Here is an 18,819-nt window from a genome sequence, read left to right as displayed (position 1 = left end):
TCAATAGAAAAGTACCTCCTTCCACTGCAGGTATGTTATGTCATACTTAGTAATATAATGACTGCAGAGGAAGATGCCATACATGTAACAATAAAGTCAGAGAAAATAAGTACATTTTAAAATACTTATGATATCAATTAAGACAAATACTTGCAAGTGTATGTAGAAAAAAAACCAAAACACTAACTGTGCTGATTTCAAGGGAATTCATTGTGACAGTAGAGTTAGGCAAGGCAGGCGCAAATTCACTACATTGAGTGCATTCAACTCTCAGAAAGCACATGGAAATAAGGAGTTACTTTGATCTAAAAGTCACACGCACATAGTATTTTTAAAAGACATTTTGAACTCAGTTACTTTTCCTTCCCTGTTACCCCCCTCAAAGAAACTAAGACCCAAACTGTAAGCAATCTGTTAGAAAATGTTAGTTTAAGAAACTCTCCTGACTGATCAGGAGAGGTATAAAAGGTTCCAGCAGCTGCAAATTGGACAGTGAATCTTAAAAATGATTAAAGAAAACACCGAACAAATAAATTTTGCTCAGGAATGTCAAGAATAGGGGCTACAAAGTTTAAAATCCGAGTCAAGTGGAAAACAGAGGATGATAGAGCAATGAAACCCTATAGCTTTTCATCCTAAAAAAAAATAAAATTTAAACTATGTTTATTTGTACCAAGAAATGAAAATTCACTAGTGAACAGAAAATACTACAGTCTTTTTTTGCAATAAACCAGCTCTTTACGAAAAGAATGTCACTGATTTGAAAACAATATTATTTTTTTCTTTGAGTTAAAGGAATGCACGAAGAAGGACAAGAGCCATAATTACACAAATAATTGCTTCTTATAAAAGGGTACAAAAATAGGTTGGGTGCTCAAATTCAAAACTGAAAGCCTAGAAGTTCTTGCCGAGGAATAAAAGTCCCATAACCTCTAAACTGAGAAAATGTAGAAATTTTTTAAAAAATGAGATGCTAGGAACTTGTAATTCTGATATTCAGCATGAGCAGAAACTTATTTGTATTAGGATGAGTTCACCAACTTTATCAATAAACACACTCCATAGCAACAAACATCACTTTATCATTATCTTTACAAATGGGATACACATACAGGGGATTCTTAATTCAGCAGCCCAACAGAAAGGCTTTGGAGAACAGCAGACGTCCTGTGCCCTTTGCAGCATATAGGTATGTTCAACCTGTGCGAGTGCCTTCATTGTTATGGGATGTACAGTTGTCCCTGAACTCACAAGTGAACCACAGCCTAGCAGCCTGGTCTCTTTTCTGAGAGCAAAGAGAGCAGGTGACCAAACTTTTTTGTGAGACCATCACTGTGTAAAGTGCCCAACTGTTTCTTACCTGACAACTTATGTCTTTCCATTAGGTTTAAAGTAACTTTAATTAATGTAGGCATGGTATAATTACATCAGCCATGTATCTTAGAACTCATTGTCAGAACAACCACTGCTGTAAAGATTAAAGAAAACACCACTATGTAGACACACACACAAAAAAAAAACTAAAAACAAAAACCTGAGAGCTTCAAAGAGAGAATACTGTAAGTACATTCATCTTTTCAGTGTAAATGTAGTACTTCTTTTACCAAATGATGAATTTTAACCTTTCTGAAGTTAAGAAAGGAATACCAAGATTGGCAAGAAAACTTTAAAGCATGCAGCAACAGTGTTTGCTGCATCCCAGACCAGCCATTATTAACTGCTTACTTCATGTTAAAAGGAGGATTTACAGTACATGTTTTCCTCACTGTTCCCTTCAGGCTGCTCTCAGCAGCTGCTGACTCAGCACAGCATATTCTGAAGAGCTGAGCTCTCCCTCATGTTCTATGCAAAGCCCCATCCAGCTTGGCCTTGAATGCTTTCAGAGAGGGGGCAATCACAACCTCACTGGGCAACCTGTTCCAGTGTCTCACCACCCTCACAGTAAAGAATTTTTTCCTGGTATCTAGTCAAAATCTACCCTCTTCCATTTTAAAACCGTTTCCTCTTGTCCTCATCCTGTCAACACTTGCCCTTATAGAAATTCCCTCCCCAGCTTCCCTGTAGACCCCCTTCAGTTACTGGAAGGCCGCTATAAGGCCCCCCAAAGCCTTCTCTTCTCCAAGCTGCAGAGCCCCAGCTGTCTCAGACTGTCCTGGCAGGGGAGGTGCTCCAGCCCCTCATCATCTTCATGGCCCTCCTCTGGATTTCCTCCAACTGCTCCACGTCCTTCTTGTGTTGGGGCCCTAGAACCATTGAACAACTATTGTTACTTCTCAACTACCCATAACATTTCTCTATATTCCTTGTCTTCCATTTTAAATTTCTAAAATCTATTCACAGAAACCACCATAAAGCAACTACATCTGCACAGCCCGACTGAAAACTCCTCTGTTTATAATAGCAGCCCAGAGATCACCAAACGTGAGCAGAACTTGGTGAAGAGCACTGCTCCACTGTCTGATCTGAGGACACTGATAAGAAAGAGTCATGTTAGAGTCATGTTATGGAAGAGTATACGAGCCATTTTTCACATCCTATTTTTTTTCAAATATTGGTGTGGTCCTTAATATAGGTATGCTAAATTATTCTGTCTCAAAAGTAGAACAAGGTGTTGAATGGGTATGTTGCTAGGAGCAGGATTAGTCCTTAGTTAGCTTTGCTTATCACCACAGTGACTGCCTTATCTATTCACACTCTGTACCCTTAAGCCACTTGCAAGTATTTTAAGAAACCAGAACATTCAGTGGTGTATTTTTATATATGTGTAGGCAAAAATTACCCAGCCTAGTACATGACTGGAAAACTTTAGCTGTATAGTTAAACACACTACGTTTACATTTCTGTTTCATTAAGTTCAAATGGATTCCTTGCCTTGAAGACAATTATTTTCCATGGCAAATTAGATTATTAAGATATGCCTCTATCTTATAACCATGACTTTAATAATCACACTCAAGTTTTTCTGCTTTTGTTCAATGAGTTTAAAGATCACATACTGCATGTTTTATTGCCAACAAAAGCGTTCACACAGCAGACGGACAGAATGAAAAAAAGGGCAAATGCATTTCTAAGAGCTTTTGGCCTGTTTTTACATAACAGACTTTTCTTTTGCTTCTGCAGATGTTGAAGTCCTTTGCATGTGAACATGCACCATTTTTTCTTTCTCATATAAGTAATCCCAAAGATATAAAAATAAGAATTAAAAACAGGGTCCCAGACTACCACACCTACATCTATCCCTAAATAAATCTCTTTTTATGGCTTAGCAAGGGCATACCAACACACTGCAATTAAGCTTTATAAGTTTATGTAATTAAACTATTAAGAAAGAACAAAAATTTACATTTGCTTAAAACCACCAAAATTAACTGAAATACAGGCTAGTAGCCATGCAAACTACTAGTATAATGCTGGTATTACAGATTATGAAGTACTCTGTGGATAATAATTCAAGGGTAGTACAGTGAGCTGTAAGTTTACTGTTAAGAATTTCTGCTAAGAGTAGCATTGAAAATTCTTTTCAGCAGAGCACAGAGTTACTTACTGAATAAAATATTTAAGCCATAGCATATCTCCCAGAATGTAACATTTTACAAACAATAGGACAGCTATTATACTTTTGACAGGGTTTATTTTAGTGAATTCCAGCAGACAGTGGAAATTCAGCAGCCTCAGCCCAACACACACACAAATGTTTCTGTTAGCCTTCCATAAAGCCAAGCCAAATTCTTAAAAAGAGATTGCAGTCTCTTTCCAATGATACCAGTCAGCTGTCTATCTAAAGTAGAACTAACTCAGCGCATCTGAGGCCATCTGCAGTACTAAAATTGTCATTATTTTATTACACTGATGATTCAGAGTTTCAAAAGCACTTGACCTTTACATCTTTCTGCCATTCAGCCATTACTCAGTGTTCCCATTGTAGAACTCAAAATTATATGCTAATATCAAACAGAAAATACAGTACCTTTATCATATATTATTATTGTAGAGATTTGGACAGCAAAGATATAAAAAAAAAAAAAACCAAACCAAAACAAAAAAAACAAAACACAAAAACCAAGCGGAGATATAGAGAGAATTACAGAGATAATTAACTAATTACAGACCTTTTCCTTTCCCACATAAAAACCCAAAAGCTTTAAGAGAATATAAATTTGTAATTTAAGAGACCAAATAATTTCAAATACATTTACACTGTGACATGGACTGGAATTAACATGACACTGTGATATTGAATCTAGAAAAGAAAGTCTACAAGAAACTTTGAAAGGAGTAAAATATTCTCAGCAGTGTTCTGATCTAACCAGGTTGTGATTTTATTACTCAAATAAAAGCAATTGCATTTCATTAATAGAAAGAATGACACAAACATGGCCTAAAGCACATAATGCTACAGTATTGCTCTTGTCAACAAAAAGGACATATTAGTTCAGATCAAATGAAGAGCCTATATCAGTTCTCAAAAGACTCCTTAGCCAAAGTTTTAAAAGACTTGATAAGGAAAATTAGCTTTCCTGGATTTCATCTCTGCATAAAGAATACATGCCAGTAGAATAAAAAATATCCAGATAAGAAAATATATATCATTATCAAAAAAGAAATATCTGCAGACCCCAGAGAGTTGCTACCAGTAGACAGTGTACTGTAGACAGTTACTTCCAAAAACAATATAGAGAAATGCAAAGGGTGTAACATAAAGAATGGAAGCTTTATACTACATCTGCCACCTATGTAATTAATATCAGAGGTAGTCCCTGTAAGAAATTACATAAACTAGAAAGCATTAAAATGTAGTTGCACAGACATATAAAAAGTTCTCATGATTATAAATTGTTATAGAAGTACTGGGACTTGGAAAGTGCCAACTTAGGGACTTTTTGTTGATGTGTAGAATCAGCTCGAATTCAGAGATGCTGACGAAGATGAGAAAGAAAATTAATCCCTAAGAGTAGCTTGAGTAAAGATAATGAACCAGGTGATGTCAGAAGTCCCTTCTAACCTCAATAATTCTGTGGACGAACTGGGAATGATCTCTTTCTGTGGCATCACTCTAGTGTTTCCCTGGCATTGTTGTAGAAGCTAGCTTCCTCACAGAAATTCCTGGCTGTGTGCTGACCTGGCAGAGAGGCTTAAGCCCTGTTTTGCTTGTTATCCCCTACAACGGGGCCCACTGACTACGGCTATTCTGGGATAGCTTCAGCTCTGGGGAGGAGATGACAGCCCTCAACTCTCTGAGCACCTCAGAGTGTTGAGTACTCATTACCACTTCTCCACATCTCTTGAGGAAGACCTGAACTGCCATCCTTAATCCTAATCAGATGAATACTAGAAAGATGTATGCAATAACGAAGATAAGAGGTAAATATTTAAGACATTTTCTAAGAAAATTTTCATATCAGCTAGATAATTTGGGCTATTAGACAGTTAAAACATTAAGTGGGACTGCCAAAAGATTCTATTCTCTGTGGCTGTGAAGTATTTTCTTCTGCCCATTAAAAGATTAAAATTTAATAAGTACTCTGATTTTGGGAAATTCACTTTGTTATCACTGACAGCCAGTCATATTTTGCCCATGAAATTTATCTTTTTCACGCATTTCAGCCTCGAGCTCCCTGAATGTATCAATAACCTCTGCAATTAAAATCAGATCAGAAATGAACTACACTGAAGACTGTAATGTAATAAATATGCCTTAGATGGAAATAGATAAACCTGGGTTATGAGGAGTGATACAGACTGAAGAAAGGAAAACTAGTGAAGAAAACAGGCAGAAAGAGCAGTGGGACGCCTTATTTGTTCTCCAAAAGTTATTTTTTCTAATCATTCTGTTACAAGTATTTTCATATGCATAAATTTATTGCATAAATCTATTTCTATCAAGCCCAAAATAGCATTTTAAACATCTTTTTCTTTAATTAAAATACAAATTAATGAACCACACTTCAATAGCAATGTGTGTGCATCAATAGGCACTTCAATGTTTGAAAGCACTTTGCCTCTGATTTTTTGCTCCCTACTGTACTTACAGCATTAACCAATGACCTATTAACATAGCTTGGAATGGGTTATTATTATAATCAAAATTTTAATCTCTTTGGGTTTCTATTTAAAATCTTCAGGGGGTGGAGGCAAAGATTACTTAATATACACTTAATTCCATAGCCTCCTCAAAAGAGAAAAATGGTCTGTATGTTCTGTATAATTATTTAAATTACTACCATCCATATTCCACCTTTCTGAAGATTTTCTCCATATGGAGGATAAAACAGAACCTTGACATCATGATTAAGTGATTTTCACTAGCAATAAATATATTTTTAAGTAGCTATACACCATGCTATAGTAGTAGAAAAAAAAATGAACAGATGTCACGGATTTGACCAGATCAATCTATGTCCGTGACAGGGGCGACAGGCCTCTGCCCTCCCCCCCACCCCAGTCCCACAAAAAATGGGAAGGAAGGAAGGGAGGAAAAGAGCAGCGGCAACAATCTATGGAGGAAAACTTATTTTACTATAATATCGGAATACAAGATGACACAATAGATACAATTTAATTGAAATTGAGATGAATAAATCAGACAAGGTGAGAGAGGGAGAGTTCCCGGGACCGAGTCAAACCTGAAAAGCTTGGAACGGCTAGGAAAGCAACCTCCAGCACCCACTGCCAGGCAGCAAGAGAGCGCCCCCCCACCCGGAAGGGCCAGATCCCGTGACTGCTGTAATGTACAGGGATAGGTAGCTGGGATTGGGGCAGTGACACTGTAATGCCCCGTACACTACATGATGTTTTGATGTGGAATACTGAAACCCAAAAACAAAAAACAAACAAACAAACAAAAAACATAGAACCATGACAACAGAAAATATGGTTCATTTCTCACCTGGCTGAGCAGCAATGGAAGCCTACCTCTACAAAACATATATCTAAATGTATTAAATCACAGGATAGTTCCATCTGACTTTTAAGCACTTCAAACTTGTGAAATATACTGTCCTGAGAATTAAGCCACTGTAAGATTAATTGAGAATACTGTTCAGGGATAACCTAAGTTGTACACTTGACAACTGTTGCCTCTCAGTTTTACCTGAAGGAAAAAGCTGACGTATGTGTTTTAAGGGCCTACACAAATAAACAGCAAAGTTGGTCCTTGTGACTTTCTTAGTCTCAATTATTCAGACATCACAGATCAGGAGGTTGTCCCCTGCTGCTGATAGCTGGGAAATACAGATCTCCAGGCAAGTAAAGTCCTGTGGAGCAAACATTGCTAAATTCAAGCTTGCACAGGAAATAAAAGGGAGAGGGACTGCTCTGCTTCCTTCAAAGTTTTTTGTTTGTTTGTTTGTTTTAAATATGAAGCAAGTCGTGTGGTACCAAACAGTCTGATCTTTAGGAAGACAGATTTTAAATAGAGCAGTTTCTCCACCTCAGAAGCACTTTTTCAAAGCCAATGGGAATATTTGTACAGTTGAGTGAAGAACTGTCATCATGATGTCCCAGTGATTCATAGAGTCATGGAATGTCTTGGGTTGGAAAGGACCTTAAACACCATTTAGTTCCAACTCCTCCACCGTGGGCATTGTTGTTAACCAGATAAGACAGAATAAAGCCATAATGAAAGGTGAGATTCAAATAGGACAGTCTTTTAAACAAGTGGAATAATTTTGATCAGTGATGCTGCTATAAATAGCTTCTAACTTATGCTAGAGGTGCATAAGAATTTGCATAAATGCCTATCCTAGTGAATAAACATGCATTAGTCTTTGTCTCTGTTCAAAAGTATTAAGATGAAATTTGTAAAGTGTATGGGAATGTAGGATAATAATTAAACTCAAAATGCCTAAACATGGCTTGTCAGATATCATGCTTTGTCCTAGTGAGAACGTAGATACTCCCGATCAGGCAAAACAGAGTCTGATCTGAAGGAACAGTTATGGTAGACTGAAGAGCAATTTGAGGTGGGGCTTAAATACAGCCTAACACCAATTTGAATCTGCAGAAACTTGCTTACAAATCCCATCACAGAAAAAAGAGATGTAAATTAAGTCATACTTTTAATTACGGTGGGTGGGAAATTGGAATGAGATAAAATAAAAGAGCAAGAAATGTGAGTCTCATTGAGAGATTCCATCAATAAAACAGTAACTTATCCTTGTCATAACAGCATCCAAGTAAGAACATTTAAATATAGTTGATTGGATGTTAATAATACGATCTAGAAGCAAAAAAGAAGAAAGTGAGAAGCAAAGTCTGAAGAACTACCAGTAAACTTACAGAAATCTCTTTCACTTTCCAATTAGTCTGGCTATCAAAATCCTCGGTAAGCTCCTATTTCACATGAAACACATTACAAAACATCTAAGCACAACCTGTTACTTTCCTGTACGTAATAATGCCTCTTGAATATCTGGAAAAGACTGCAGTACTGCCTGTCCATCTTTAATTATTGATGCCACCATCAAGAGTGTTGCTGAAAACTTGCACAAACGTAGAAGCAAAAACAAAACAAAACAAAAAAAACCAGCCCCACATCTATTTGTTTAAATCTTGAAAGGTTTATTTTTCATTAATCTAATACTTAACAGTTTTCAGTTTTATATCAGTTTATAAATAATTTGTACTTTGTACTTACCAACCATGTCAGACATGGTCTAATGCAATTTGCTATCAGTGATGGATGCACAGAAGTTGAAGGGTTTCATTGTTTTTCAGATCAACAGTGTGGTTTGGTAACCCACACTGGCTAACTTTACATAATTGTGCTATATATGCAGGATCAGCAAAAACCTGTGCTTAAGTTTGGAGGCTATCAGCAATCCTTCTAGGCTCAGCTAGGCTACAGAAACAATTTGAACTTTCTTCAAATATACAAGTAGCATCAAAATTGAAATGTGGACTGGAGGGGAGTGAAGGAGTTAGGAAGGGAAGACACTATCAAGACATTTACTCTGCATTTACTGCTGTGCAGATAAGCCCTTTCTGAACTGGACCAGTTTCAGCAGTGCAATCTCAGCAACAGTGCTGGATGTCTTCACAAGTTATTTCAGATCAAATATTAAACAGCATGCTGTAATGCAGGATGGTGGATAGGACAACTCCATCCTAACAGCTACATTAACACTCTTGCGGTATTGCTTGTACTTCTTGCTGACTTGCAGCAGTTTATTCAAGTTGGCACTTCTGTTAGTGCAATAAAAACACATTTCCAGACATTTCCCATCCAAAACATTTCAGACAATATTAGGCAATGGAGTATAAAGGGAAAACTATATGATAGACTGACTTTCATTACTATGAAACTTTCAAGCCAAATAGCACAGGAATGTCACTGTAAGCTCTACAGTGCAAAAACAAGGAATATGCCCAAGGGAGGTGTATCAACTGGACTGTTCTGGAGTTTGCCAATGTCAGCTTCCTCTCTTTTTACAATTAAGAAAGTTTCAGTAATTAAGAGTGATGACAAACAACATACAGTGCTGAAGTCATATTAGTGAATTCTTAGCCTCCTACTGATCACTGAAATAATTAGTCCACTGCATAGGATTCTGGCCATTGACAGTGCTATACAAATATATACATATCATAGGGAAATCCTTGTTGTGAACAACATACGTGACTTCTCTGTGTTTGGATGAAAGTAAGAGGCAGAAAATACACTATCAGTGTTTTATCTGTGCTTGTTTCATGGCCCCTGCATTCCATGGAGTTCTTGAGTAGGAGTGGACCTCAGCGTGGAACAGACCTGGGCTATGTGGCAGAGAGGACACACTCAGAACCAGGCACCAACTGATGAAGGTTTTAACCTCTAATAAAAATAGATACCTTTCAGGAATAACTAAACCTGGAAAGTTTCTGTCCAATAAAGAGAAAGAATGCCACAATAAAGAGAAAGAAATACAGAATGCAATCATTATTTACCTTTTCACCTTTATGCCCTTTCTGGCCTGGCAAACCAGGTACTCCTGGTAATCCTGCTTCTCCCTGATTTTAAAAGAAAACAAAACAAAACAAAAATAATCAACAAAGAAGCATATCCAAAATATATAATTGGTTTGAATACTTTGTCTTAACTACAAAAGCCTAACAAAACAAATGGGATGGAATAAATATAGCACCACATTCAAGAGGATTTAAAACAAGTAGTATGTAAAAAGCAATCTATTCTGAAGTAAAAATATTGACACTATATTTACTCTAATACATTAGTAGCAATTCTCATTTTTACTACTGATCCTTGCTTTTTGTTTGTCTTCATCCTTCAAAATCTTACAGCCTCCTGAAACTGTAATTTAAAAATTAAATCTAGAATGTACTGTTTCATAACTGTAAAATACAAACACATGCATTATAATAGTCTAAGATTTTTTATACAATAGTCTACATATAATATATGATATATAATAGTCTAACATTTTTTAGTAATTATAGAGAGGAACTCAAGTGCTTTCTTTTTTTTTATTATTATTTTTTAAATACCTAGCAGAATTAAGTAGAATAATGAATTAAAAAGCAATGGGAAAACATCATACTTTAGTTGGAAAGCAGTGGCATCTGTCTCTAGATTCTTGCTGTGTTCCTGGAAGAGAGTATATTTTGCTGGCATGAACAGACTCTGGTGATGAAGTAGTAGCAAGTAATCTATCCTCATGTGGGCACTAAAATAAAAACAAGATTTGTCTGATTTTTGGTCCACTGTTGTTAATAGATGAATACCAGCCAAATGCTATTTTAACTTACTTTGTTTTAATATTACTGCACATACCATGCTACAGAAAAGCCACAACTGCCAAACAAAGGAAAAAGCTGTAGTAAAACGAAGTCTAGATATTATGATCCTTCTGTACTGAAAACTGTCCTGGTCAAAACAGAACTGACTGCCTCAATTCTTTCTTCCTAAAGAGCCAAACATAGGAAGAAATATTCCAGGAACTATAAAAAAGTGAAAGCAAAAGATGAGGGGGAAAAAATATTCAGAGGCTCTCATTAAGATGCAATAAAGTCTCCCGTGAGCCTTCTTGTCAAAGAAATTCTGACATGACTTACTTCTTAGTGTAGAAATTTGTGATTAAGGAATAATTATTTTCCCTAAATTACGAAAAATTTAGCTCTTACGATTGGTAAGGGAGGTAATGAAAAAGAATAAAAAAAAGTGATGCTGAATTCAATATGAAAGTCATCAACAAGTACTCCATTATTTTTATACCTTCAATATAAGACATGCAAGTGAAACAAAGAGCTTTATTCTTCATAGCTGAAGGAACATTTAGGATGCTATCAATAAAGCATATCCTTGTTCTTCTTATGTTCATGTATAGTTCGGGTTTATTTTTTCTTTTCTGTTTCTGTATAATAACGGCAGATATTTTTTTCCATGTACAAAGTAAAACTTACAGAAAAAATTCATTCTTTTCAATTAGCCATGAGCCTATAAATTCAAAAGAAAGCCTGTGCTATGAACAGGAATATATTTTGAAGTACGTTTGAACAAGAATTTATTACTTAAAATTGAGATTTCCTTAGGTAATTTAGATTCAGTCTCTTTTATGCTTCTGATCACCAATCAGTTGTCAGTTCCCACAAAGTATTCTCAGTGAGTGAAGATCATAGTGCTCATGGTCTAAGAGAAGCCTTTTCTGAGAGATTGTTCATAACTAACAAACCAATATTTTAACCTGTTCGTTGTTTTGTTTTGTTTTTCTGAGGGATTTGCTTTTCTTTCCCTTCCCCCCCCCCCCAATTCCCATCCAAACAGGCTTAATTCAGCAAAACAATCACACATATAACTACTAGCATTTCTGTAGACTAAATGAACATTTTCCATTATGTACTATAATGAAGCTTTTGCCAATCACAATACATCTGTTTTCCCATGTTTTCCCATGTCATAATATTGAAATAAGGGATATGCCCTTAACACCATCCTGTTTTTCTTCTCTTCCACTGTCACATGGAGTCTTTCATGGGCTTTCTTTGTTTACCAGTTATAAAGCTAAAGCAGATACAACAGTTATTAAAGTAGCCTAAATTATGTGAAAGTGATGGCAGTGAATGTGTTTCCTGCTCTCTGAATCTTCCTCAATTACTAATTAAACAATAATCAATGTTAAGATAGGCATTTAAAAAGCACTAGCAGCACCTAGTGCCTTTTAATGAAGTTCCACTAAGCCATTTGATTCAGTGATAAGAAACAATGCACCTTGAGTCCAGATACATTCATTTTCAGAGGTTGAACACCTGAGTTGGACACTTTCACTGAAATTTCTTTACAACACATTATAAAGAGAAAATTAAACATTTTCTTTTATAATACCATTTTTACTTTAACAAATAACTTACCAGGTCTGCAGATATGTCACAACACGTATCTTCTGTTGCAACTTTTGGATTACAATAAACTGTTATGCGGTAAAGTTCAATCTATTAATAAATAGAAGAGAAGACATTAATATACAATATAAAAAATGTGCTATGGAATGTATTTCCAAATTTTTGCACAAGAAACTTTCTCTCTGAAACAGTGCATATTTCTGAAAAACTGCAGAAATTGAAAAATCCCACAACAAATGCTTAATTCCTCACTTAAGGAACAAACTCCACAAACTTTCAACTGAAACACGCTTTAGATTTCATTTTTCTTCATGTAAATTGCAGTCCTTTGTGCTGCTCTTGCTATGACTACATGGGCATTTTAGCCCAATGGATCTTCTCTGCAAATGTTCTTTTCAGGAGTGTAATGCAAAGGTTTGACAAGTTCTATGTAATATGTAACTTCCATCACTTTTGACAGGCCACCTGGACCTTGCCACTAAACCACCCTAAGAGAAAAGATGCTGAGCATAAGATTTCTATTTTACAAATTCATAGTGGATGAACAATGTCTAATTTTAACTAGTTAATCTTGCACTGTCCAGCTTTTACACAAGTCTGTAAATATTAGAGACTAAACCAACTTATTCACAGGAAAGTCTTGGAAAAGCCTAATGTCAGAGAATAGTTTTGCTACAATACACCTTCTGCAATTCTCTTTTTTTGTTACTTGCACTTGGCACAGAGAAAAATGGTTATGAGTGCAGGATTTGCTTTGCTGTCTTCATCAGCTTTACACCCACAATGTTTTTCCCGCAAGTGTGGAAAACTCTACTTCCAACTTTTACTTGGGATTATCCAACCTCTGCCATTAAATAACACAAGCTAAAAAGCATTTGTTTCTTTTCCTCCATGCTACTTGGAAATAAGGGGATGGTACATACAAAATTTGAACTCAATTTTACAAAATAAATAGTAGTATGAGCTTGGCCCATGAGCATCTCACAGAACTGATTCCTCTTACAATGCTAGCTTGTAGCCGCAGTGTACTGTTTCCATCTCAAACTGTATAAGGTACATAATATAACTGAAGCATTCAAATGGCCACTATAAACTTCAAGCCAAATGCTTGAATCTTGGTAATGGAATGTCAGTATACTTCAATCAAACTGCCATTTCCTGGAACTTCCCAATCACTTGCTCTGATCTCTCTATTCGAGGAAACAGGAGAATATTTATGGGACAGAACAAAGCCCATAATATTAAGGGACTGTCTTGAGTAATTCCACATTGCCCCATTTATCTGCAGATGAGGCAACAGCTTGCTTTCTTCAGGAATACCCCACAACAGCTCGCTTTCCTTGCATTTGAATTTCATTCTGAAGATCTTGTCCACTGTCTTTTGATAGGAAGGGATGGAGGAGAGGGACTACTTCACAACTGCCAGCTGCACCTGCAGTCAGTTACTTGTAGCAAAGGCTGCAGGAAATGTACCTTCATCCACTTCCTCAGAAGGTTCGTCTTAGCAGATACTACAGCATTAAATATTGTTTAGAAAAAAAGACCTAAGGACTGTAAATTAAGAATTCCCACTGAAAATTAATAACCTGATTTGAATCCTTCCACCTCCCCCCCCCCCCCACATAATTCGTCACAATTGTTTCAGTAGAAGTATGGATAACACACCACTTGAATTTTTGAGTTTTTCTTTGGTACTACTCACATCCACGGGCTTATCATCTGCAGCACGAGAAGCAATCAGAGTCCTTCCCTGAAAGTCAATGGTGAATTTTTCATCAGTCTGCTTTCTCTCAATTAAATTACAATCCAAATAGAGGGAAATGATCCCCGACTGCACGCTAATACCAAGTTTATGCCACTGCCGATCGAACAATGGATAAATTTCTCGACTCTTAAAAGTGTAATGTAGTATATTCCCCTGGGCAGATTTGGTCATATACTCCACAACCTTTTTTGAACCATCCAGAAGCACAGAGATCTGAAAGCAAGATGAAATAGAAGAAATAGAAGAAATGGTCAATTAAAGGTGAGAATAGGAGAGTTATACACTTTTACAAACTATATATAATAAAAATACTCCTATTAAACACATTGAGAAGGAAATACGAAGCTTTCTTTTATGTAACTTTTTAAAAATATCAGCTATAAATCAAGCATGCCTTCTACCCTACTTTGCAGTCTTAACAGAATAAATTTCCTTAATTTTTTGTCATTCCTACAATTAATTATCAACTATTTCAGAGTAGTCTGCCTATTCCATGTAAACTATAGCTAAATTCAACGGTAAAACATCTAGTAAGTTATATTTGTCATATTACATGGGGGAAAAAACCTATAAAAACTAAATAAAGGATAAATAAATCAAAGACAACTCCAACCTCGGGAGTATCGCGCCGATTTAAGATTTGCCATATATACCAACGCTCTTTCTTGGTATTTCGTCGTATCCGGAACGTAGCAACTAGAGAGTATTCCTCAGGTAGCCCATTTGGAAATACTTGCCTACAATAGAAAGAAAAAAAGGGGGGGGAAGGGGAAGAAGAAAAAAGAATCTTCATTATTTTTATGTACAGATCAGCATTTTTCAAGAGGAATGAACAGAAGTAATACCTGGTGAAATCCAATCTCGCTCCCATTCAAAGAATTTCACTGGCTTCAGTATTCAGAAACGTTACCTCCTACTTCCTCATGCTCAAAAGTGCAATTCAATTTATTTAAAAGAATGACTGAAAAATTACCTAATAATTTCTCTTTTTGTTTTTCTTTTTGAAATCATAAGATACTATAAATGGATGTTGTAAAACAACTGTTACAAAATCAGTGCCTTACATAAACAAACTTTAAAGCACTACTTTCCCAAAATTTTTCTTTTTTTTGGTACACTGAAATAAATTTTCCAGAGAATTTGTGGAATAATTTGTGAAGGATCTGTGGGATAATCTTCATCCTTGGATGCTTGTGAAACTCAGCAGGAGATGGCTCATAATAATATATTCTAACTTGTTGGTCCTGCTTTGAATAGCAGATTAGATCCTGTAACCTCCACTGTCAATGACTTGGATGTTTTGAATATTAGAACAACTGAAGCAAAAATAAGGAATATCTTTCTGAATGCATGTCTTGCTATGCTCAATTTCATCTTCCCATTTTTACTTGAGATATGCCTCTAAAAACAGGTCTGACTTGCTACCCACATCACAGAATGTGGCACAACACCACTTCTGTGAACTTCTGGAAAAGTTTGCATTTCAAAAACATGTTATTGAAATTACTCTGCAACTCAGTTGTACAGATTGGTAATTATTAAATACATACTAATTCTGAAATAAATTAAGATGGTGTCATCAATATTTTGTTTTTTGTTTTTTGTTTGTCCTGATTATTTATTTTCTAAAACCGAGGTGAAACAAAACTATATAAAGTGTTAACACTGATGGTTTTTTTACATCTGAAACAATGAACAACAACACTCCATGTTGCCCAACTAACTGCAACCAACTAATTACACTGCAAAAGGTATGCCATAGATCAGAATGGAGGAAGCTTGAGAGCCCCACTCAGAAAAGAAAAAAAAATTACTCTGGTTTTCATCCCCTGATCATTTGAAGTAAACGAAACTACAAATGGGATTATTATCACACAGTAATGTGCTATAGAGGAAAGAGAAAACCACCAGCTGACAAGACAATAACTGCACCACCATCCTGGAAGGCAGGATCACTTCACTTAGGATCTCAGGAAAAACGCCCTCTGTCAAGAGAGGCCTGCTTTAAATCCTCCCAAAGAGCTTCTTTATTGACTAACACCTCCTTAAAGTCCTTTATCCTGGAATCACATTTCTTTGGCATATTTCCATCACCTGATTCCTGTTTTGATCCCAGGACCAAATTGGCTGCTCTCCCACATTGTCAGCAGACCCATACGCATTGTTGCACAGTTACAGATGTTTCATTGTCAAAAGGCAAGGCAGAAGTGAACAGGATCTGCAGTACTTACATCTAGATTTCATCCTACTCCATACTTTCTTTATGACATGAGAATTATCTATGATTTCTTACAAAGTATACCTTCACTGAACATTACTGAAACACAAGTGCATCTCAGTAAACTATCTGATTGTAGGATTGGCCCTATGGTTTACCACATCTTGGGCAGACTGAGGACATGGCAGCTCAGGTTTACAGCTGTAATTTACACAGGACATCTGGCTGTAGAAGCATCTGTTTAGCTCTCCAAAAACAATCAGCATTCCCAGTTAAGTTCTTTATTAAGAGACACGTGGGAGTTCATATTAATGGGCAAAGGGCAAACAACTGCGGGAGGGAAATAAACAGAAGTCTTCATCAAATGAAAGGAGGAGAAACCATGATTGGTATGACATGTCTACAAAACAGACGGAAGTAATTTCTGGACTTGCTAGGTATTCTAGTAAATACGGAACACTTCTTTTCCCTTGTCTCCTATTACTGCAAGCCTCCCTGATGCTTAAAGTGTTATCTAAACAAGTAATGGTATTAATCCTCTAAAGTTCTGTTTCTTTCACAATATTCTCAAAAACTGTATGAGTGCAAATAATACAAAGTAACCTATGTGAAATTTTTATCAGATTATTTGAAAGCAGAAAAGTTCTCAGGTACAGATCAGTACTATTAAGGAAGAGTAGGAGTTGATTCACCATTAGAGCTGATAGAGAAATTTGCTTTGGGAAAAATGAAAAAATTACAAAAGGTTAAATTAATTCCCAGTGGTACTACGATAATTTCAGTGAAGTCAACTGACGAAGGAAAGAAGTAAGTAGAAACAGACCAAGGATAAATTTAGATAGATTAACAAAATAATTCACTAGCTCAGGAGGCCAATGGATCCAGTCTCCTGCTCCGAGCAAGGTAACTTGAAAATCTGCTCCAATTACTATGAGTTTTGTCCAGATGAGCTTTGGAAGTCTCCATTGACACAGATTATTTTACTCATCCTCTGGGAAATTTGCTCCAGTGCCTAGCCATGCACACAGTGAATTTATCTTATTTTAACCAATATCTAGCAGGAATTTCATTTACTATATCTTGTGCCTATTGCCTCCTGACCTTTTACTATGAACCTTTGATGGGAGCCTGTTTCTGGCCTCTCTATAACATGGATGTAGGGAGCAATGAGGATCCCTGAGGTTCCTCTCTCCCAGACCAGACAAGGTCAGCTCTCCTGGCTTCTCCTCACATACCATGGGTTCCAGCCCTGCAAAAATCTTGGGCCTCCCACTGGATTCATCCCAGTGAGCTCTTCTCTGCTTTCCTCTCCAGGGAAGCACTAAATTGGACACCAAACTTCTGATACAGTCTCACAAGTGACAGTGATCTCTTTCCCTGACCTACCAGACCTAATCTGGAGGTGTTAGTCGACAGCTGGCTGAACATGAGCCAGCAGTGTGCCCAGGTGGCCAGAAAAGCCAATGGCATCCTGGCTTGCATCAGAAATAGTGCAACCAGCAATACTAGGGAAGTTACCATCACCCAGTACTGTTGAGGGCACACATTGAGTACTGTGTTCAGTTCTGGGCTCCTCACTCCAAGAAAGACTATCATGCCCTGGAGCATATCCATTGAAGGGAAACAAAGCTGGTGAAGGGTCTGAAGCACAAGTGTTAAGAAAAGCAGCTGAAGGAACTGGCGTTATTTAATCTGGAGAAGAGGAAACTTGGGGGAGACCTTATACTTATATACCTCTACAATTACCTGAAAGGAAGTTGTGGTGAGATAGGTGTCAACTTCCCAAGTAACTAGTGAAAGGACAAGAGATAATGGCCTCAAGTTCTGCCAGGGAAGGTTCAGGTTGGATATCAGGAAAAAAATTATTCTCCAAAAGACTGATAATGTATTGGAATGGGCTTCCCAGGGAAGGGGTGGAGTCACCACCCTGGAGGTGTTCAAAAAATGCTTAGATATTGCACTAGGGTTTCAGTAGGTGTGATGGTGATAGGTTGATGGTTGGATGTAACGATCTTAGAGGTCTCACCCAACCTTAACAATTGTATGACCCTATCTTCCTAGGATGGCTGAAAATGTAGTTAGCCTTTTCACCACAAGGGCACTCAGCACTGGCTGCAGCTCTTGTTCTACGGGGCCACTATCTGAGCAGACATTAATCCAGCATGTAACATCCTATGGAGAGAGTCCTTCACAGGCACTGGACTTTGTGTTTGCTTCTGCTGAACTTCCATGAGGTCTCCACTAGCCTGTTTCTCCAGTTTGCCAAGATCTTTCTGAATGGCAGCATTGTCATCAATCACTATTTTCAATTTAGATTCTATGAAATGCTGCAAAGAATTTTAGATTACTAAATGAAATTATTACAGCATGGTTAGAATTGATGTAAACAAATAGCAAGTCAATACTGTTAGATAAACCTATACTACAGGTATAGTACACTTCAGAAACAAACAACACGGAATACCACTCTTGGCATAGAGGACAGTCTAAGACCATGCTTTACAAT

The 18,819-nt window shown here is 36.8% G+C and overlaps 1 protein-coding gene across 5 annotated transcripts in view; it reads right to left on the bottom strand.

Moving 5' to 3' along the window:
• Nucleotides 1-18,819, bottom strand: part of COL19A1 (collagen type XIX alpha 1 chain) — a 187,436-nt gene that overhangs the window by 140,408 nt on the left and 28,209 nt on the right. For all 5 annotated transcript variants that reach the window (XM_042879227.1, XM_042879217.1, XM_042879207.1 and 2 more), the window contains exons 5-9: nucleotides 14,709-14,832; nucleotides 14,033-14,308; nucleotides 12,340-12,420; nucleotides 10,533-10,658; nucleotides 9,922-9,984 (exon numbers count right to left, since the gene is read on the bottom strand). In XM_042879227.1, coding sequence (XP_042735161.1) covers nucleotides 9,922-9,984; nucleotides 10,533-10,658; nucleotides 12,340-12,420; nucleotides 14,033-14,308; nucleotides 14,709-14,832 — 670 coding nt within the window. The remainder of the gene's footprint in view (nucleotides 1-9,921; nucleotides 9,985-10,532; nucleotides 10,659-12,339; nucleotides 12,421-14,032; nucleotides 14,309-14,708; nucleotides 14,833-18,819) is intronic.

The sequence above is a fragment of the Lagopus leucura genome, unplaced genomic scaffold (genome assembly GCF_019238085.1).
Source record: "Lagopus leucura isolate 7727_CA_CO unplaced genomic scaffold, USGS_WTPT01 Super-Scaffold_73, whole genome shotgun sequence".
In the NCBI taxonomy this organism is placed as follows: domain Eukaryota; kingdom Metazoa; phylum Chordata; class Aves; order Galliformes; family Phasianidae; genus Lagopus; species Lagopus leucura.
The sequence above is the reverse complement of the archived record's forward strand: the minus strand, read 5'-3'. Positions and strand labels throughout refer to the sequence as shown.